The 22,847-nt window shown below is 42.1% G+C and overlaps 2 protein-coding genes across 6 annotated transcripts in view; both read right to left on the minus strand.

Annotated features, from left to right (window-relative positions):
- LOC118505152 (E3 ubiquitin-protein ligase TRIM33) overlaps positions 1-21,431 on the minus strand; it is a 41,241-nt gene extending 19,810 nt beyond the window's left edge. For 2 of the 5 annotated variants that reach the window (XM_036040536.1, XM_036040532.1), the window contains exons 1-3: positions 21,272-21,431; positions 19,701-19,886; positions 19,475-19,639 (exon numbers count right to left, since the gene is read on the minus strand). In XM_036040536.1, the coding sequence (XP_035896429.1) occupies positions 19,475-19,618 (144 nt within the window). In that variant the 5' untranslated portion in view covers positions 19,619-19,639; positions 19,701-19,886; positions 21,272-21,431. Of the gene's footprint in view, positions 1-19,474; positions 19,640-19,700; positions 19,887-20,065; positions 20,553-21,271 lie in introns of those variants that run through there. The other 3 variants (XM_036040537.1, XM_036040534.1, XM_036040535.1) reach the window with 3 other exon arrangements.
- A 430-nt stretch (positions 21,432-21,861) lies between these two features.
- On the minus strand, positions 21,862-22,784 carry LOC118505248 (mitotic spindle assembly checkpoint protein MAD2B). Its single transcript, XM_036040801.1, has 2 exons — positions 22,628-22,784; positions 21,862-22,558 (listed from the first exon to the last, which is right to left on the minus strand). Exons 1-2 carry the CDS (start codon positions 22,650-22,652, stop codon positions 21,963-21,965), a joined length of 621 nt encoding a protein of 206 aa, XP_035896694.1. The 5' UTR covers positions 22,653-22,784; the 3' UTR covers positions 21,862-21,962.
- Between the last annotated feature and the right edge of the window lie 63 nt (positions 22,785-22,847).

A 22,847-nucleotide genomic window follows, 5' to 3' on the forward strand; every position in this document is an offset into this window, starting at 1 on the left:
ACCTTAAACAGGTGTCCGAATTTCGTCCAAACCACCCCATCAAGGTTGAAATTCCCGTAGCTAAGAACCAGCATTTCACATCAATCAAGCACTAATCTCTCGCCGTTGGATACCGTTCCACCGGCTCTACACAAGATCTCCTTTCGAAGACACGCAGAGCACGATACACACAGTAGATTTTCTGAGCACGAAGGCCCTTCCGTCTAGATTTGCAACAAAGATTTGTGATATGACAGCATGTCACCCATGCATAGCGGAGGGACATTATCATGATCCAGCGCATGGAAGGAAAGATTTATGAGGTGTGTAATATACGTGCAGGATTTTCTGCCTTGCTAATGCGTTTTTCCATGGAACGCTATAATAGTGCACGACTCAACAGCGTATGACACCCGGTTTGGGTTCAAATCCCCTTTTCATGCAAAGGAAAATCTTTTCTGCTCTTCAATTCTAAGTAAGAGTCGGAAAGGACTCTTGATAACGGCTCAAGCAGATAATTTCAAACATTGCTTGCTTACACTCAGCTGAAAGTTCAACAAAAACCGCGTAGTACTACGAATAGTAACGCATATTTTTGTGACCTCTACGACTGCAATTCCGAAACTGCTGTGAGCTCTCGCAATACAACAGGGATAAATAAATTCACCAGCGAAATATAAATAATTCATTCCCCGTGTATCGTAAATAAATAATTCATTCCCGTGCCCCCCGATTGGGGCAGCAGCAGCAGCAGCACACCAAAAGCTATCATTTTAAATTGGCCCAGTTGGCCCGGAGAAAAGCTAGTCCCCGCTTGGTACGTCCCCATGGGGACTGCGAGCGAAGGTCAGACCCTCCTCCCCCCCGGATTGTTGTTAGTTAGCATTAAATTATTCATCAAATAAAATATTAAGCTCTACATGTTTGAATTGAACCGGATATTACGGAAGACATAAAATCGGGCGCAAAGGGCAAGTGGGTGCTATAAAACGAAGCTCACGCTTTTCCAAAAATCCGAATCTAAAGTACAAAATGAAACAATTTTCCAAATCCCATTATTATCTTTCGGAAGTGCGCTTATTTCCACCACCGTCTGGTAGAGATAACGAATGTCTAGCTTGATCATTAAATTATGTCAGACAGCTACGACAGTCCGTTCGTTCGTGTCCCGTCCGCCGTATCAACCAGACACGCAGACCGAGCGAGCGCGAGTTAATGAAAAATAACAGCAGGATAAAAGCAGAGTTAGCATGAATCTCACAAAATCTGTTTCCTTCACGATTCGCTTAATCCCCACCTTCATCATACATTTGAAATAATGAGAAAGGATTAGGCCAAAGCACAACATGCCGGAGGAAATGAGAAAATTCACCGCGGAGAGTATGGCGCAAATGGGCCGGCAGGATTACTCAGCGTGCTAGAAAAGCACCATCAGACCATTAGCAGGACGAACGATATATAAACTTTTAGAGGATTTGCAGCATTTATTTGCTAGAAATTTCCGTTTACTTTAAACTGTATACAATAAATCTACACACGTGCACGCGCTAGACCACTTAGCCAATAAAACCCCGGTAATCTTCACGCATCGCAGCACATCGTAAAATAAAATCTGCCGTAAAACCTTGAGCGAGAGTGAGAGCGAGCGAATAAGCATCTTAAAACACATTAATGCTCGTCCTGTCAGTTAGCATTACGTTTTGCCAGGCGCCATTACTCCAAGGGCAATATTATATTAGCTACATAAATCCCTGCGTTCGCTTCCACCAAAGCAACTCTCACAAACAGTCAAGGATACGTTTTCATCGTAAATAACCCGGCACCGAACCGGCACAACAGTCACCATGCCACTCGTTCGGTTGCTCACTGGTAACAGAAATTGAATTTCGTTACCTTAAGTAACCCTCCGACCGAACGGAAAAGGAGCACGATAAAGGTATACCTCGCTGCACCGAAGCTAGGAAGCAAATCCATAAATTCTGCTTTTATGAACAACGCGTCGAAAGCACAACATAAAGTGTTGTGCTCCAAAAAAACGCAGTAAGTCTCGGCCGAGTGTAAAGTTGTAAATACAGAGCCAAGCGCCGGGCCGTATAGGATAAACATGGAGATGCTGCCTTAGCTTACAAACGTTACAACACTCTCGTACCATATCTCTCTATCCTGCGATTTTATAGTTTTTTACTGCCAAAGAACCCTACGACGCTCCGATGACATCAGCAGAGTTCTAGAATAAATCACACACACAAGAAAAACTGTTCACATCGATTTTGCATGTAAAGAAAAGGAGGAGTTTGGTGAAGTAAATTAAATTACAGCGAAGCTGAAAATGTAAAATGTGCAGATTTTTCAACAACAGACAGCGAAGAAATAAAAACTAAAACGACACCATCAAACGGTACAAAACATGTAAATTTATGCAAACCATGCATGAGGCAGCCTGACAATGCTGAGCAGCAGAGCAGCGGAGAGGAATGTGAAAATTTGCATTTTTACACTCAATCACAGTTAATCTGCTTTTAACAAGCTTTAGTTTGAATGGAGGACGAGCAGGAAGACCGTGCACCGGCCGGAACGAATTGTGGCCCGTGGGCACATTCAAGTGACATTTTTGCAACATCAAGCGATACGGAAAACTGTGGCATGAATATTCTGTGGAAAGCCACTCGGGTTGGTACGAGGAGGGTGCTTCGGCGAACAAAATAACGATGCAATTAAGCAGGTGAGCATGCAAAAAGGAAGCATACGAAGATTTTTTCTTGATTTTTGTTTCCTTTGGCATAATAAATTGATTGTAATCCATCAATTTTGCAAGATAGCATAGCATAGTTGAACCACACACCACGAGACGGAAACCGTCTTTTCTGCGGCAAATAAATATGGAACCAGAAATGATCATGGGCGGACTGAATGGAATGGTTGAAGGGGGGTGATTGAAGGAAATTCCAAATAGAAATGGGTTTTTACTTTGTACCTAAATATGGGGTTTAATAAAACACTTGCACACGGAATCAGCCATCAGGGGAAGTAAGTCCACGTCGGAGCGCTGCAAGCTGGCCAATTAGTAGCTTTGATCATAAATCAACGCTTATCTTGGGACAGGAGTGTAAATGTTAATTAGAGTTATTTCCAATTCAGGGGAATTTATCAAAAGCAAGTTCATGGCGCTGACGCATACGGCGTCCAGCAGCAGCTATGGGGAATTTAAGTAGAAAGCTTTTGATGGTTTAATTTATTTCGATCTCAATCAATGTCATGACACTATTTTATACAATTAAAACTGAAATCCAATGAAAGGATAATGATAAATTATCAAACTTCAATTGATTGGTTTGCCATATCAGCTTCCAATCGAAGGGCTTGTTTTTATTTTATAAACAGCGATGGCTAGGTCGTATGATACAAGCACATCTACGAATGTAATTAATTTACGGAATACTATTGATATTTTTTCCTCCTTTGACTCTGTAAAATCTCGAGAGATATTGGTTTGCCATTACTAGCTTCCACAGTACCAGAGGGCTTATCAGTTCTAGGTAGAAGAAACGATATCCGATCCTCGGTCACCCTACCCTATCGGCTTATTGTTATTTAAAATGGTTTCCAACGTGTTTTATTATCTTAATCTCAGTAAAAAAGAAACTCATGACAAACTGTCATCCTTTCTGTTTAATATTATCGTTTAGGACGAAAGCTTTTTCGAAGAGGTGTTTAAACATACACTTAAAAAATTCCTCCAGACCACCGCTGCGGTTAAACACAGCATGCGGCCATCTGCCATTGCCTGACGCGCCTCCATCCAGACTACAACCTAACCGCAGTAATAATTTTCCTTTCAGCTGCCACAGCCAGAAGACGCCAAGAAGAAAACAGAAAAAAACAAAACACGACCGACGAATCGAAAAAACAAAAGCGTCGGGAAAACGATAGCAGCTGCGTGTGTCTCTCGACCGTACAGAGCAACCCCGTGCGTTGAAGGGGCCCTTTGCCCTTTTGCTAGCCGGGAGGAAACCTTTCGGAGTAACGTGAAACGGTCACCGCTAGTTGGCTTTTCTGTTTTGTCGTACGTTTTCGCGCGTGAAAGAACTGTCGTGGTAGAGTACGACGTGGCAACAGCGCATTCGGCACTCGGAAAGAACAAACCGTGTCCGTCGGATCGAGTTCGGTGGTGGAAAGCTGAGCATAATGGCGTTGCGCACAGACTCACACGGGAAGGTGTAACGATGCGCGTCAACATATCAGCAAGCAGAACAGCGTAACCCACGGGGTAGAGAGTGAGTTAATGGTTAATTGGAAGCAAAGATGCTTGCGCATGAATACTCACGCTAAACAACCCATAAGCAGAGTATCGCACAGCACGCGACACACCACACAGCTTCTGAATGGAATTGATCTGCGTACACACCACGACCACCGTGACGTACAAAAATGGACAAAAATCGCACACCCAACGACAATCAACCGTGCGGTGCGACGTTGCCAGATTTCACTGAAACCTCCCATTCATATCATCATCGCAGCATGAGGTCCGAAAACGGAGAACCCGACGCGCAGTTTACTGATGCGTAGCACACTGTATGGCACGCTGTACGCGTCATGTATTATACACACACAAAAAACGCACACACACACACATAAACGAAGGGAGAGAAATAAAACAGGAAAAAGGAAACGGCGATGATTGAGCAATGCCCGGCTACATCGCCGCGCGATCCTGCAGCAACAGCGCCGCAGTAACGCAGCACCATCACCATTTTTATGTAGATAAAAGGTCATCATCAGCAGAGAGAGTAAAAGGGGCAAAAAGTGTGCTGTCGGTTTTACAACACACCACTTATAAATCATCTCCCAGTGGACTGAGCGCAGCAGTGGCGGGCAGGGCAACGAACGGGCGGGGAGGGAAACGAGGATGATTTTATAGATTTCTGAGGTGGCGAAACAGGATGTCTGATTTTTGGCTATGTTTTGTGCTCAACTTGAGCTAACATTCAAATTATAAGTGATTCGTTTTCTCTTGTTGAATGTTCGACTTGTTTTTTAGATTATAATATTTCTTCGATTTCATAAAAGCACTTTCCAGAAGTATTATAAAAGTAAGACAAACAGATAGAGAGTTCATAAAATTAACTCTACCTGGTATAATCTAATCGTTAAGAAAGCTCATCGATATGAAGAAAAATATAAAAAATAGACTTTAAAAATAAAAAACTTTAAACAATGAATCAAAAATAATATAACAAGTGCTTAGTTTAAAATAAAATAGAGTTAAATAAAAATAGAGCTGATTGGTTTAGTGAATTAGAAAATCAATGATAAAAAAACGCAAAAAAACGCGAAAAATTGCAATACGGCCAGACCAGGTTATTCTATGTGAATAAAACAACAACGAGAAAAATGTTAAATTCATAATATTAAACAAGTAATAACTTTATAATTTAAAAAGAATAAAGAAAATGGTAAAATAAAGAGAAGAAAACGAAAAAGAAAACAAAACAAAAAAGAACCGGAACTAGATACGAAATATAAGCTGATTTCCATGGATTCGAACAAAACACAAACACATTAAAAAGAAAAACTATGAAGTAAAACACAAACTTGATTACTCCAAATTATTAAGAAAAATATGTTGAAATCTGCAATCATCTCGAAGTAAGGAGCAAAAAGTATAATGAATGTTGATCTAGTAGTAAACTGTAGAATAAATATTAATAATGCTTAAAAAAAAACAAACTCAATCCGTCAAAAGTTGACCTTCAAAAAGGTACATCACCATCAAGAACCCCATACGGCTATAAACTTGGTCCGAATTCATATCAAAATACATGATTGGCAGAAGTAGTTTCGGACAGCGAACGTGCCCCGACATCCCAGTCCAATCACATTCAATCTTCCCCTGAGGACCACCCCTTGCACTACGCTAACTTCACACGCGAGGTCGAATCCCGCGGGTCCTTGGAATAATGGGAAAGCTTCAAAAATCGTTTCAAGCACGTACACATCACACCCCCTAGGAGGAGCGCCCATCATCCCCCGTTCCGAGAAAAAAAAAACTTCAAAGAATCGTGACGACACTCAGTTCGACAAAGCACAACGTTGCCAAGTCTGAGCCGTTGGCCCACGAAGCAGTCACATTCCATTCTCTTTTTTTGGGGGGCTTTCCGAAAGTATGCCACAGACTTTCAAAACCCGATACTTCCCGCCGCAAGGTAACGTAACGTGGGAGCAAGAGAGGCCAGGGAAGCAAAGCACAAAACCACTTAAAAAAGCTCCTACAAAAAGCACAGCCTTTCCCATTCGCTAGGGGTGGCTTAAAAATATGGCAACAGTGCAAAATCGGAGAGGCCCACGCGCGCGTGAAGTTTAGACAGCTTCGGGACACACAGCGATTCAGTCACCCCGGGGGGAGGCGCACGGAAATGAATTCGTTAAGCTGATTTTTTATTGCATTATCGTTCCTTTCCTCCTGAAACGTGAACCAGCGAGGTAGTGGAGAAGACCACATGCTGACGGGTGCACAAAACTCCCCAAAGAGAAGGTGGAAATGGTGGTCCGCTGATGCCTTTCCGGGGAGTTTCATGGGACGAAAAGGGTCTGGGGGGGAGGGAGGAGTGATTCTTCTTTTTCTAAATATTTGCTGTATTTTTCTTTAAAACGTGGTGGTCGTGGTTCGCTGACTCAGCACCACTACCAACGCTACAACGCTGCTGCTGTCTGTTGGACAGCTCCAGCAACACCGTTCGAACACTCTGGGCTTTAGTCTTTTTGTTCCTCCTGTTCATCGCTTCTGTCCATCCGTTCCCCCTGCTGCTTCTTGCTGGAAATGTGTGCTGCTGCTGCTGCTGTGCCCAGTTTTGGTGTGCCCGGTAACGGTCGTTTTCCCCATTATTCAGCAAATTGTATGGGGCAGCACACCGACCAGCGCTCGGGGGCACTGTTAATTACGCGTTCACCACCACCTACCGACGTTCCACTACATCGAAGGGAAGCAACCTGAATGTCCGGGCGGGATTGTTGTAGGAAAGTTTGGTGAGATTTTCGGTTTGGTATTTTCTTGCGCACTGTGTTTCTTATCCGTTGTTTTCACTAAGCAAACAACGGTACCACGACCAGCGGTAGAATCGAGGGCTGGGAAGGGTTTAGAAGTTTGATTTTCAAATTGGAAAAAAATTACATTAAAAATGATCAAAGGAAGATCACTGATAAAAGCTTAAAATATTCTGTAGATTTTTTTAAATTAATAAAGTCATCTAGAGGTTTTAAAGATAAAATCTTTATAATGTTACATAAAATAAAAAAAACGATTTAAAAACAAGACACATTGGACTCTTGCGGCTTTACAAGCACTTGACAGCTATCGTGAAGAGGCGCAATAAAGAGAAATCCCATAAACAACGTGAAAGGGAGCGAGCGAGCGAGAGAGAGAGAGAGAGAGTGAGAAAGCAAACCACTCAAATCATGGCAACGTTGTAACATGGTGATGAAGTATTCGAGACCATCTGCGCATACCCTCTCACCCTCCAACATGGTCTCTGGCGCAAAGAAAATGAAAATAAACAAACAAACCGAAAAGAAAATCCCCCATTTCCTCTATAAATCAGATTTTCCTCTCAACGGCGTATGTCACACGGCGCCACGGCTCTCTGCTGATCAAAACTTTTAGTTAAACTCCCTTCTGCTGGCGATTTCCACCCTATTCTTCCCCCGATTTGTGTCGTCTTTTTCTGCTTCCACCACTGCACAATGAAGTTTTTGTTGTGATTGACTTTAGATTGCGTTTAAATCTGATCCATCCTCTTCGCCTCTCTTCGGATCGTTTCGAGAAGCTCGCTCGGTCTGAAGAAGCGACCGTCGGACATTTTTGCAACGTTGCCACGTTTTCCTTGGGTGAGTGGCATGGCAACGCGCTCTCATGAAGTTTTCTTTCAGCCATGGTTCGGTGGTTTTCGTGCGGAAAAACAACATTTTGAAAGTGCAGGGGTTTCCCTGTAAAGCGAAAGGATCTATCACATTTCAAAATTATTAATGACTCTTAATGTTCAAGGACCAGTTTTCAATCTATTTTGAGCATCATAATAATTGAGTAATCCTTTAAAGACCAATTGATTCCTGTTCTGCTTCTGATGGACTGAGTTTAAAAAAAAAATGCCACAGACTTCGCGATCAACCTTGCAGTAATTAGCTAGGAGAGCGTCATAAAAATAATTTGTTCGCCTATTACCAACACTTTCGACGTTCCGCTTCGATCATTCGATCCTCACAGAATGATTGAAAACGGTCCTCAGAAGAATCCTCAGAAAAAGGGGTAAATGTTTAGCTAAAAGAATGTGTGTTTGGGACCAAACATATTCCTCGCTACAAACGGAAAATCACCAAAACTGGGAGCAAAATCTCAAAATACGCTTAAGAAGCAAACAAACGTGAAAAATAAATGTATTGACGAATATTACATTTCATATAGAAACCCCTGTAAAACGTCAGGGTGGGTTTTCTTTGTGTAATTTTGTACCCATGAACTATATTATCAAGCGCAGTTTACGACTGTATTTTTTATTCTATAATAGCTTTAGCTTTGAAGCATCGAGCCATTAAAAACAATTTCTGAGAATTATACAATTAAATTCTTCCCTAATCTGTGCACCATACCATCGATACGATACGATCGTCGTCGTAATAAAGCAGAAACAAATAAAAACCGCATAAACTGTTTTTTTAAAAGCAAAACCAATCTCACTGTAGCAGGAAAAGAAACCCATTAACTCAAAGTTATTACTATTTCATTTCAAACTTAATACACGCGGTTTTTCTTACGTACGTTTCAACACTTATAAACGACAGTTGTAAAAAAACGAACGCACAAGCACAAGCTCGCCGTGAAAAAAATAAACCACCCCATTACACACGGTCATTCTCCTTTTCGAAAGCAATATGAAGGGGAAAAATAAGAACAAAAAAGAAGCAGCAACGCGTCAAAAACGCAATCTTCGCTTCTGGCAAGGAAGTTTGCTGGTTTTGCTTTTTTTCCCCCCCACTCTGCTACAGTGCTTTGATGACTTTGACCTGTTGAGTGTATTTTTAGCACCGCTGACTAAAAAATCAGAAATTAAAGCGAAATGTGAGAGTTTCCAACGGCAAATGCAAGGGATTTTCTTTTTCGGTGGAACATCTGACAGTAGCGGTTAAATGTTGTCCAATGGAAAAGGTGCAAGTACTGCAGCATGTTTACTTACTAAAAGCCGATCGTCATATCGATTCTGCAAATTGGGTCCCCTCGTTTTCAACGGCGGTTTCGAGATAGGATCTTACCTGTAATAAAACAACGGACATAAAATAAAATTAATTATTTTCGAAGGTAATCCAAACATTAATTAATATTGTATAAACAGTATTTCGACCGGGCGAAGGGGATTGATTTCGGATGGCGGATGATGTAGCAAAAAAAAAATATCCTCAAACACACGCCGGAAGCAAAAGGCAGTTGACGGGTAGTAAAAACATAAATTTAATTAACCAGTTCCGTGTTGTTGTCCCCGGTTGCTTTGGAGCTAGCCAGCAGCAGCGTCACCGTCCCCGAACATCATGGGGCTGACCACATTCAGAGGTGTGGAGGATCTAATCGAAGCTGAGCAAACATTGGAGGCATCGAAAACAGTGTGACGAGGATCGAGCTGGGATATCGTTAAAAAAATTGTAAAAAATCTTGTCCGCTACTCCTCTACGACGATCACAACTAGGTGCAATATTTTATATAACCACCATAAAACACAATCTTACTTCCCGAGCATAAACCTTAAAAACTGGTCCTATTCCGAGACATTTAAAATAAGCTTGGCTGGAGTTGTGATTTAAGCAGCTAATTCGCTGGGCGAAGACAGAAAGCATTACTTTAAGACATCGCAAAGCCGTGCCATAAAGTCCAGATCAGTAACCTGACCTGACTAAGTTTCCATTGTGCAATAAGTTGACGGACAAAAAACATAAAACACAATCCAATAGCATCCGGTCGTGAGTATTTGGAGCGACCACCAACACCACCAGGCTGGCTCCCTCAAGTGCGTTTGCTTTACTTCACGTGAATCACTTGAACGGCTCAACACTTGAAAACTCAAGCTTCGCGGCTTGAGTACGAAACGAAAGACGATAAACTTACGCAAAGCCTAAACATAGCACCGAACACAACAGCGCAGAAGCAGCAACAGCAGCAGCACTTGGCCAGGAGAATAATCTAAGCCAACGAATTTCAAGATCCCGGTCGAGCTCTTTTGCTTCGATTCTTCAACTTCAACGATATTTCAACCATCGATATTTAAGAGATCCTTCACATGGTGCGCCTAGCAAAGCACTACACGTAAATAGAACCTAGCATGTTAAAGGACGACATTTGTAGAATATAGTCAAAAAAACCCTTACAAAGATTACCAAAAAAAATGCCAACAATTGAGTTCCCAGCCGCAGTAATGAATAGCGAAAGCAGTTCCACGTTATGATAAAATGTTTCCGAGAAAACTTTGGCCGGAAAGCACAACACTATCGAAAGGGAAGAAAGACCGGAAAGCGGAAAGTGAACCTTTTTTTCACGGGTTTCCGGTGAAGATAACACAATTCGCTTATCAAACCGGCCGAACTTTTTGCTTCATTGTCAAATCAGCAGCAAGCAGTTTTCTTTACGGCTTGCGGGCTTCAAACAATCAGAAAGCCCTATTGACGCTGTTGGGAAGTTGAAGTGAGCAGCAGAGAAGCTCCCCGGGTCTTATCCGCAGCATCAGCAAATCATCGTTGCTCCGAGTTTAACTGTCTAAATGTCTGTTGCCAAATGCGTTTAAATTGGTTATAGAAATAGTTTAAATGTACAATTTGGATTACTGCACAAAACTAAAAAGGCTTTAACGTTCTAACGGGTTGCCCAAAAACGCTTCCTATTTACATTGTCTGGCGTTTTTCTTATGACATGACTAACATATCATAAAAAAATCTCCAAGTAACGCTTGTAACTTAAAATATAGACTAATTCTAACGATTCTAACGTCGACGGCGCCAGTCTTCACACGGCAGGACCGAAGTTCAAATCCCATCCAGACCGCGCCTCCCCGTAATGTAGGGCTGACTACTTTGCTACGGGTAAAACTAAGCAACAGAAAGCCAGGAATGGCAGTCCGAGACCTCTCGAGGTTTGTGTAGTGCCAAGGAGAAGAAGAAGAGAAAATATTGCTGAGTTATCTATCAATTGATTTTGAGCTCTTATATCCAAAACTGATGGGAAGTAACCGTTTCTAGGTTTACAAGGACTTCAATAATGAGACAGATTTCGACAAAATCTAGCGGAAACTGTTGAAGAAATATGAGGTGGTTTCAACGTTGTGAAGATTAAAGCTCAGGCACCAGTGCATCCGTCTAATGCTTAAAGATTATCCTGGACAACGATAGACATTGGATTACAAAACTCATCGTCCACCACTAAATCGAAATCGTCTATCACCTCCACATGAAGTGTCATCAGTTGAGGCAACTCACAATCCTCTATGGGAGCTTAGCTAAATACCATAAGGTCGTCCAGGAAGATGTGGCAGTATTGTTGTAGAATAGCTCTTGAATATAGGAATCGGACACACATCTTTTTACAGTTACGGACTGTAAAACGGACGGACACAGTCTTTTAGACTTCCTATCTATAACAGTTTCATGCATCCGGAAACAAATTTTTTAATACGCTCGAAAAAGTATGAGAATTCCAGGACATTAATGCAGGGAATGCTTTGAACACCAACCACCGTTGTAAATCGCAGCACATAAATCTTTAAAACACATAAAATTTAGTACTAAAAATTGACAGTAACCTCTCGATAACCTACCCGACATAAATTAACGCACAAAAAAGGGAGTGCGCTGTAGCAACTTTTATCAATTATTTTAAATTGAGGTCATGGTTTGGGTCATTTGATTATTCTGGAATATCGATAAGAACGCTAGCTGTAACAGTGGTGAACAAAGAAACAATGTGTGAAATTTTGTTTAGTGTAGCTGGAGTTGAGCTGGAGCTTTCGGTAAAGTCTCCTCCGTATCCTTGGTTTTGTTAAAAATTTAGAAGCTAACGAAAATTGGCATCCATGTGCTGATCAGCTGGCGGTCCTTTGCTGCACACACCGTCATCTATCAGCATTATTTTGTGCCTGCAACACACAGCAGCAGCAGCAGCAGCATGATTGATAGAATGATGGAGCGTAATTTAGCATCGGGCACACTATCCCCCCGGCAAGCCTTTTGGCTCCGACCCACCGTTCTGTTCCAGCGGGTTGGCGTTCATTTTTTTGCATAGCTCTTATACTCTCTGACAATGATTGATTTGCCGCGTTCAATGCTATCCATTAATCTACCAGAAGCTCGGCTACGGTGGACTGCTGAGGGACATTTTTCTTTTTTTGGAAAATAAATTAAATTCAATCAGAAAGCTCCTCTACTACTGCCGTGTGAAGCGTGTGAGTGATGTACTCGACAAGAAAGCTGGACTATGGAGAAGGGATTTAATTGGAAGGAAAACTCTACTCTACATTTCTCTATGGCATCCTTCAAAATTGGATATCTATTTCAATGCAAACGTTACATCAAAAACTAATCAGAACTGCTTCAGAACATTCCTCTATAAGAGGCACCTAAAATGAGGAACTAATGGTAGACCATCCTGCGCCCAATCCCCATTTCCCCATTGCCGCTGGGCCCATTTGGGTAATGTAGTATAAAAATTACAGCAAAATGTCTACCAAACTGCAGACAAAAGCGTCCGTAGCGACACTACAACAAACATTCCACCGCTACTATCAATGATCCATTAATAATCGGTTTCCCGGTCCACTTGTTTCAGCTTCCTTGTGCTCCTACCTTTACACAGGCAGGTCAACACCACCGGCTTTACATTTGTTCGACAGATACATCGAAGGCGCGCTGCGCAAAACAACGACACACACTGTTGACGGCGTTGTTGTTGCAGTTAGCGTAATGCTGATGCCCATTAAGGCTTACTACGGGAAAACGAGCAGCTGTTGCTCCCGCCCAGGTTAGCAGCAGTTACAAGAGGAGCAAGCGTAAAAAGGGGACTGTAATAACGTCGAAAAAGGATTACCATGACACAGAAAAGCGTGGCACAGTTGCACCGGTGGACACTCACAACACCTGAGAAGCTGGTACGAGAGCCAGTCAGGCCTGTTTGCTGTGTATCGTGCTGTTAAATGAAAGGTAAACAATTGAGATAAACATTCATTTTATGCTCGAAGCCCATCATCAAAAGCGTAAGCTATTTTGTTATAATATTTGTTTTTTGAAGGTAATGTAACTATTTACCATTCATTACAAACTTTGCAGAAACGACACATTCAATGCTGCTTACTGGTAAACTTCAATTAATCGCCTTTCGTTTTTCGCAAGTCATTAAAGCAAAATGGACAAATATTTTACGACATTCATAAATATATTGAAATTGAACCAGCATTAAATTTTCGATTCGAAATTAATTAACTATAAATTATACGTACATTAATCTGCCATTTCCGGACAGTAAATCCAGCTTTAGATTAAGCAACGCTGTTTAATGTACCGTGCATCGTAATCAAACTAGTTTCGGTTTTATTATCGATACGCTAAATCAAATGGGAAGTTTCAACGATTCTCCTGAAACCTGTGACCACGGGCTGTTCCTAACACACAAACACGCCGCAAAGAACGGGTTCGATTTTTTTACGATCTTGATTGCTGTGTCCTGAACGTTCGGGAAGGTATCTGCCTTATGATAGGTATAAAAACAAGCATACGACTGTTTGCTTATGAAAACAGGTACAATTTATATATGCTAATTTCATGTGGAATGGCGGTGTGGCACAGGGAAAATAAATTCATAAAAGTATTACCGGGGTATGGGTTAGCGAATCGATGGCTTGTGATTGGACCCTAATGTACAAGAAGGGATATGATCAAGATCAAGAGTATTTAGGATTTAAATATCGTGTACAAGAAGTTGAAAATCATTAGCGAGAATTGCGAAACGGAAAGTCTTCAAGATGATCGAGAAAAACTCTCCGGGTCAGGTTCTACTATCGGGGGTCTACGTGAAGAAAATCGACTTGCCTATTTTTTCTATTCATCCTGGACAACCAAATCTCGGAGGTCGAAACATCGAGGATCACTCTGAATAAGTCAATCCAGATGTAGAAAAACAACCGAGCATCTACACAAAACTTTTGGAGATTCCTTTTAGGCTCTACAACCTCGAGACGACTATTAATGACCTTCTTATCTGGATAGTCAGCCAATCTTGGGTAGGTGATGGCGCCTTTGAAATCGTCCAAATCTACGCACAAGGATGCAAGGTGACTTCTTCACTTAAATCATCTAACGCGATGAGCAAAGCTGGGGCTATATTAACATTTCTAGTACGTCTCACATACTCCTCTGAGACATTTACTCGGACTAAAACTGACTAATTCCTCTCAGACTTATTCTAGAGGAATATGAGGAATATATGAAGGAATTCGGACTCCATCTCTGTGAAACGGCATTGACGGTCTCACTGCTATACAGCGAATTAGACTCGCCAAACCTCATTGACTTGACGATGGGCGTAGACGAATATTGGTCAATGGATTGTAAGGCAACGCCGCTGAACCGTGAGCAGTACCCGAGACTTCTGCAGCAATTCAAGACCGCGTAGAATGTATAGAGCCCGATAAGTACAAAAATAGTTATTTCCTATCCTTGTTTGATCGTCGTTTGTAAGTATGTACGTGTACTCTTCTTTTTCCGACCTTTTTTTGGGGTATCCTTCTCCGCAAACTAATGTGCAATACTCGTTACCATTACGAAGGGAGCATTGTTTTTTTTTTTTTTGGTAATGGCCTCTTTTATGCTGCATTTACAAACACACTAACGAAATCCCATTGATCACATTTTTGGTAATTTATGCATGCGGAAAGCATTATTCGCTACCTCAAATGTGCCTCTTTACGGTACCAATTTACCATACCCATACATACACTTACGCTCATACGCTGCATGCATGTGCTCTCGTTTTGACTATTTGGGGAGTTTTTGCAATGAGCAAAAAAAAAATAATCCCTTCCCTTTTTTTCGTTCGGCGGCTGGCTCCACATAAGTGTGGCCGGTGGCACACGAAACCCCAGAACCAAACCCGAACGGGACTCATTCGCGTTGAATGAATGTTATGCTAACGATATTACGTCTGCAGAGCGGTATATTTTAATTTGGAATGTTATCGTTTTATATGCCAGCTGAAATGGACCGTCGAACAGAAGGACCCGGCACACGCATAACGGTGGACCGCGCTAACGAACCGGCGAACCCCCCAGAAAGCTCCCGCCATCCCTGTGCCTGTGCTCGAAAGGATTTTCGCCGGTATTTTGTGTTGATGCTTTATAAATACTGACAAAAGGGACACTGCCGAGGCGGCTCGCATGCGCATTTTAATGTGGCGTTTTTTTTTAAATTCCTATTTTAATACATCCACAGCATATATTTTGATTATATTAATGCGAAACGAAACTTTATGGAAATTATATTAAATTAATAAATGCACTCGCAGATAGAACATTTGTCCCGTGGGTGGAATATTATTTGAATGGAATTAAACACATAAAATAAGATGACATTACTAGAAAGTCTCATCTCCGTTTCGGTCATCGGATTAGGGAAATGGGAAATGGGACATTATACCGATATGGCTGCCCAACGAGACTGATACCATGCAAGAGAGCTAGCCACTGATCCTTTGGTGATCAATTTTCCTCTCCACACACACACACACACATCTATCGATCTATCTGCCGTCTATCTGGCAAATGTAAGGAATAAAAGGTAAGCCAATATGTTCCCGGTGAGCAACGCCAAGATGGAAGCGAGATATCGAAGCGCAACAATGAACCAGCGAAGATGGGAGGAGCTGGTTGGTTGGTTGGTTGACGGTAATATCGTTAAAAAATAACGTCATGCCATTCCCGTAGACGTTTATGTGAAGCATCGGTGGAATGTTGGTTTCGTGATGCTGCATACGAATTGGTCGTTTATAGATGTGTGTTCTTCACCGGTTTTTTTTTACAATCGTCCGATACTTTCCACTGAAAACAGCTCGTTAAGCTCGCTGCGAGAATGTTCGTGCAAATTGTCAGTCTCGAGAATGGACACAAATTACAGCAAAACAGGCATTGCGGCGCTATTGCCAACATTTTCGCAATTATTTGAACGAATCGAATGTTCAAAATCAAAGCTCCCCAAGCTTGCATGATGCTTTATTTTCGCCCGTGCGTTCACAGCAATTTACGAACAAAACAAAACTGTTTATGCATCGTTAAGCAGCCAAAAATCAGTCCCCAACTACCGCGTTCATTTCGCAGCAATAATGTGCATTGCAAACGACCAGCGAGCGAGCTGCATATCTCATGCATATTTTGTGCATGAATATTTTATTCATGATCTGGCTTGGAACCGCGCTTATTGTTCCAGAACGGGTTCCAGATATCCAAAAAGAAATAAAAAACAAATCCCGTCTAGGGTTTGCCCTAATGCTCTTCCCCGTCTGACGTTCGATAATGAAACCCATTTTGCAAATCTATTGATCAATGTCAGGTCGATTGTTTCACGCTTGATTGGGTGGTTTGTTTTGCAAACTCAAAGGGTTGCGCCACAAATCCCAAACAACACTTCTAGAAACCGGATTCTTGACTAGACTGAAAACACACAAACAAAACCAGTACAACAGACCGAACAGCACAGCACGGCTCTTGAGGTGTTAATTTTTTAAACCATTTATCACCTGTGTGAGCGAAAGAAGGATTGCAGCAGACAATTAATCGAGCGCTAATTAAAAACTGCTCCGTAAGTTTGCTCGTTTTCTAGAAATATTCTGCATTAAAGTGGCAGTGAATACTATACAAGAAATTATTTTCAATTCCAGCAAAATTAAACGCGAATAAATCAATTGTAAGAGTAATACATTTTCTCTGTTTTTCATTCATGAATGCACACGCTATTCCTCCGATTCGGGCTAAGAAAGAAATTCAAAATATTTTACATCTCACGAATCGCTAACAACACCCTGCCTTACAGACACGACACGCCAAGCCGAATTGCGAAAATTTCGATTTCGTTTGTACTCCACGAAATAAATTAATTTGGAAAATTCATATACGCTGCTTTGGTTGAATTCACGCCATTCGGAATAGTTAGAGAACGTCCCGAAGACAGGGAGTGGAAGGAAGTGCACATTTCTATGGCAGATTTACCAAATCTCTCATCGGTATAGAAAATGTTGTTCTTTTCGTTCGTTACATTAAAGTAGACATACGGCTATACCATTTTCGCTGAATAAAATTTCAAGGGTGTAGAGATATTTTAGGATATCCTAGAAATGTGTTTGAAACTTCCACCAACTAATTTGACGAGAGTTTATTCAGAAAGTTCTGTCATAATAACCATAATATAATAATTTAAACTTGTACCAACAACTTCCCGCGGAGTTTCCAACCAAACGGTAACATAAAAACCCAAATAATGCTCCCCGTGAAAGGAACAATTCCAAAGCAAAACAAAACTGGATCCAGCCAATCATCTCCAACACAACATCCCACCAACATCTGATTTCTACTTGGCCAAGAACACCGTATAATGAGTCCCGCCGGAGGGGTTTTCAAGGTTGCTGCGGCCGGCCGATCAGCTGACGATGACAATGTCACCAGCACACGAGTGTGTAACAGCAGTCGCCGTAGCAGCAGTCGTGGTGCGCACCGTCCGGAATCGCGTGCTTTTACTATTATTGCTCCCGTCTGCGGCTCGAGACACCTCCTCTCTGTACACAAAAATGTTTCCTTCCTTTCCAACATTCCAACATCACACGTGCTCTGCTGGTGGAGAGGGCGTTGGTGTGTTTTACGCCATGCCTTCTCTTATGTTTGCTTCAGGGGGTTGTTGGTCCATTTCTTGGCGAGGAAAAACAACGAGGTCAAGAGAGCGTGAGACATGACGTGCAGGGAGAGACCCGCTTTTGTACCGAGGGAGGAATGTTAAATAAGGAGCAGAAAAAAAGAAAATCGTTGGGCAGTATAGTCCCTTTTTCTCCGTCCAAACAACGCTCAGCATAGTGTGTACGATAAGAAACTCTGTCTGTCTATTTGATAGCTTATGCTACTTATTCTCTATACAAGGATTAGGAATTATTGGACTTTTTCTTCCCCTGTAGCACAATCTCAGGAGATGTTAGACGAGGACAATACCTTGCTTCCGTAATTCGATTTAAGACGAGAAGGATTTAAATAGGATTTGATACACTTAAAAGACAACGCGACATACATAGCTTATCTATTTTTGCCTCTGTTTTCCATCTAATTATGCAATTATTAAATTAATAGTGTAGCAGTTTAATTTGAGGCTTTCTTAGAATTGAATCGACGGAACAAGATTTTGCATCATTTTTTCTTTTGTTAGAGGTTTAACGATCCATTGTATGGCTTCAATTTTTCCACTCCCAATCTAAGACTGGGCGCCTCCACTGAGGAACGATGGAAAGCTGATACGCGACACAAAACAATCTAAATGCTTCGATAAGGAGAATATTTTAACATTTAAGGTAAAATAGTTTGTTATACACCGTAACATTACACAGAGCAGTTCAATTAAGGAAACATAGCGCAAGATAATTGAATTTTTGAAGCGGTAATGAAATGAACGTGAGTGATGCCTTGAACACGCTTCATCGAAATTTTGTAATTTAATTATTTTCCTGCACACTTTTTCGGGTGCTTCGGAACATCCCATTAGACAGACACTTTTGAGCAGGTTTCCAAAAATTGTCAAGCGCACCATTATGCCCCCCGGCCAGGAAGAGTAACACAAAAGAGACAGTATAAATTATCTTCATTTTGTTTTCGGTCATTGCTTGTTTCCACGCTAAAAATTGTTTTTCTCTCTTTTTCAACCACAAAGAAGAAAATAAATCGTTGCACTGCATTCACATTTATCTCCCATTATTAAAAGTTACTAGCAAGTGTTGCCGGAAAATCGCAAAATAAATAACGAAAACAAATTTTTACCGCTTTATCCAGACTGTGAATAAATTCCCGGAATAATAGCTTATTAATTAATCATTAAATGTATCTCACATTATTAATTGTATGCATGTTTTCACACAGTTTGATCCAGTACATTTCTTTTCCATTTGATGTGCGCCACATTCCACTGTGCCACAAAAATGGTTCATAATTAAATAATTCCACCGAAAAATGTTTAAACAACGGTTAGCGGCTCAAACAATTGTTGTTATACGTGAATGATAGCCAACATGTGAATGAACGAACACCTTAAGAACAAGCTAGCCTGGTCTGGATAGGAAAGGCGTTATTCAACGCATAGTTATACAAAGTAGGCCAAGACTAGCTGCACACGATGCTAAAAAAGTTGTAATAGGGTAAGTTAATGGAAGAATGATGGAAGGTCTGCAATACTTTACCTTATTTTCAACGCTGTCGCACAGGTTCCCCTTATCGGTGGCATCAAACAGCTCCTGCTTGATGTTTTCCGGCAACAGCGGGAGAAAATCGTTCATTGTATCACTAAGATCGTCGGTTTCCATGTTGCCTGCCGATGCTGCCATGAGACATTCAACTGTGCCTGACTGCAATGATATTTAGAATGCAATGATACCTCCACTTTTGTTGCATTCACTTCTCACTTACTTAATCAAAACCTCTCCACAAAATAACCTATACGACCTTTCCTTTCTTTGCCACCCGACCTTGGCCGCCACACACGCTGTTTCAGAACACAGGGAGGACCTTTCTATTAAAGATGCAAAGCCCCTAGAGCCTTTCACCCTTTCCCGGCCGATTAAACTTGCAACATACTTTCACAAAGCACTTAACCTACGACACCAAATCCCGTTATAGGAAAAGAGAACAAAAAATGATGAAACTTTTTTTTACACTAACTTTTACAAATGTGTGACATGGGGACAACTTTTCGCTCACGCACACACACACTCTTAACCATACATGCCAACCGGCTATTTTACTTGCAAGAGTGGGATGCTGATGGTACACACCGATTACACACTTTCAACTGGAAATTTTCCCACAAGACTCACAAATTGGAAAACTAAAACTCAGCTTTCCGTTTCGCCGTCACTTTCTTCCAAACGAGCGATTCGATCCTTTTGCAGACACGCACACAAACAAACACACGCGCCTGCTTTTGGGAAAGACCTCACGCACAGCAAGCTTCTTGCCCTAGTAGTGTTTGTTGTCATAAATCAGCATGCGTTGCTGATGCGGAGCTGCGGCTCAACTACAGAGAAACGGAAAGGCAACAGAACGGAACGCCGCTTGCTATGTTGCCATTCGTATCAAACGCACACACACGCGCGCACTCATCCATACACGCTTTTTTCTTCTGACAGCAGCGGAACCACGGCAACACGGCACGCACGCAACCGAACGCGCGCACACACACTCTCACACATACACAACACTTCCTCCACACGCGTCAGTGATGGAGTCGATTGTTGTGCATCGCTTAAACCGGCTAATCCGCTGATTGTGTGGACGATTCGGGAATGGTAGCAAATTAAAAACGCATTTTACAACATTTCCGCCACGGATTCGCGGACCGTACCGAGGGGGTGGGACACACCTTATACGCACGCACACAAACACGCACGTACGCAAAAGCACACACGGACGGTGAGAGCGAAACCGTCCAGGGAAAATGGCCGACTTTTGGCCGCGGGCACCAATTGATTGTTCCGGATGGCAACGGGGCAAAACTTCCTGCGTAACAAGCTGGCTGGCTGGATGCCTTCCAGAGCTAGCTGCTGGCTAGCGCGAACGGCATGACCTTGGGGCTGGAAAGCGAATCGGACGTGTTTTGCTGTCAGCTGTGAACTGGAATTTAGACGCTTGGCTTTGCATTTGTTTTGCACCGATTTAGAACACTTCTCTGCAACCCATTTTGATTGGGAAACTGGGCGAATTAATTGGCGCAGCCACAACACACTCGTTTAATGCTGCTTCATACCACTTTTTGCTTGATTTGCTTCAGGCTTTTACGAATCGAATGGCGTACACACGGGACACAAGCAAAAGAAACCCGTACCAGCAAATACACGCGTATACCTTCCTCCTATCCGAATCACAGAACGGCACTGTTTCGCGAACCTTTCTCAACCTCTTCGCACAAAACACATTCACCCTTCAATGATGACCACAAACAATTTTCTTCCATTTCCAACACCCAAATACACTCTACTAACCTAAGTTTCTTTCACTGCATTTGCACTCTTCTACAGCACGCAGTACGACGGCACGAGCTTTTCCTTGTATTCCAGATGCGCTCGCAGTCTGATTTTGTTGTAGCAAATCCCGCTTCTCGTATGCGTTTTGTGTCTGCGCGAGATGAAGTTGATCTGAACACAACGGCAGCAGTGCGGTTCGGCCATCCTGTTCGCCCGTCGCCATTTTGAATGTCAATTTGACAACCTCGAACGGCCGTCATCGTATCACGATTTTTGGATTTTAAAGGTAAATTTGATTCATCTTAATGATGCAGTAATCAAATCCCATAACAAGACTTTTTTTTATTAAAATTTTGAACATAGATTTAGATGAATTATACTCATTCTACTTTTAATCGAAACTTTCATTGACCGTGTGTTTTTAACGAAACGAAACTGTCAAATGGATGACAGTTCTTCACAAGGTTTATACAGTTTCGAAACGCGGTTTCGTCAAATCGTGTAGCTGCTGGCGAATTTGTATTCCGAAACGGAAAAACGGGAACCAAAGCTGAAATGCTGGCCAAACCCTTGTTCTCACTTCCTTGCAACCGTATTACACATCAGTCTTCAACAAAAAAGGCGTTCAATTTATTGAATCTTCATCTTCGTCAACACACGCAAACAATGTACAATAAAACGTTTATTCAAACGCAACAACGCCCCCCACTCACGCTGCACTGTACTCCTCGACGAATACATTCACGCCAACGCACGATGTCTGCAGTACGGGAAGCAGCTCAATTTTGGACATTTCATCCGCACCATGCACTGGCTTTTCCTCCACAAACGGAAAGCTCTGCAGGCGGGCATCGTTCCCAATCTTCACGTACGCCAGTTTCGTCGTGTGTAGCATTATTTTGAACTTTATATCTGCACTTTCACCCAGCTTTTTCAAATCCTTCATCCGTGCATCGAGCGAAAGCAACGACTTGCGTAGCTCCTCCTCGAACGCGCTCAGGTTTTCATCGTTCTCTAGCGCCGATGCTACGCCGTTGTAGTTCAGATCAAACACGTAACTTTCGAGGGGAGTTTCTTGCTCTTTAAAAATGATCACCTCCAAACGACGCATCTTGCGGGTCTTTATGAGCTCACGGGCAGCTTTCAGCGTTTGGGCAATGTAATTGTTCAGCGCGCTGTAGATGGATATGTACACGGGAATGTTGTACGCCTTGCGGATGCGAAAGATTGCCTCCGGATACAGCTTGCGCTTGTACAGGATCGAGTTGATGTAGATTTCCATCATCTCTATGATGACGTCGATTTCTGAAAAGGGATGCAGAACACATTAGTATCCGATTTACCGGAGAATTTCCATGATTTGTCCAGCTGTACCTCGCTTATCTGCGGCGGACGACATTTTGGCGCACTATACGTTTGTTGTTGTTTACGATGCCGACGCTCCGACCGATGACGTTTGCGCCTGTAGATGGCGTGCGTCTACACCGGCGTGTTATGCTGTTTTTATGCTGCATAGGTTCGTTATCCAGATTTATGCTAATAAACAATTTTTTTTAATAAACTTCATTTTTCTTTCGGATGATAAAAGCATACT

The sequence above is a fragment of the Anopheles stephensi genome, chromosome 2 (genome assembly GCF_013141755.1).
Source record: "Anopheles stephensi strain Indian chromosome 2, UCI_ANSTEP_V1.0, whole genome shotgun sequence".
NCBI classification, from domain to species: Eukaryota; Metazoa; Arthropoda; class Insecta; order Diptera; family Culicidae; genus Anopheles; species Anopheles stephensi.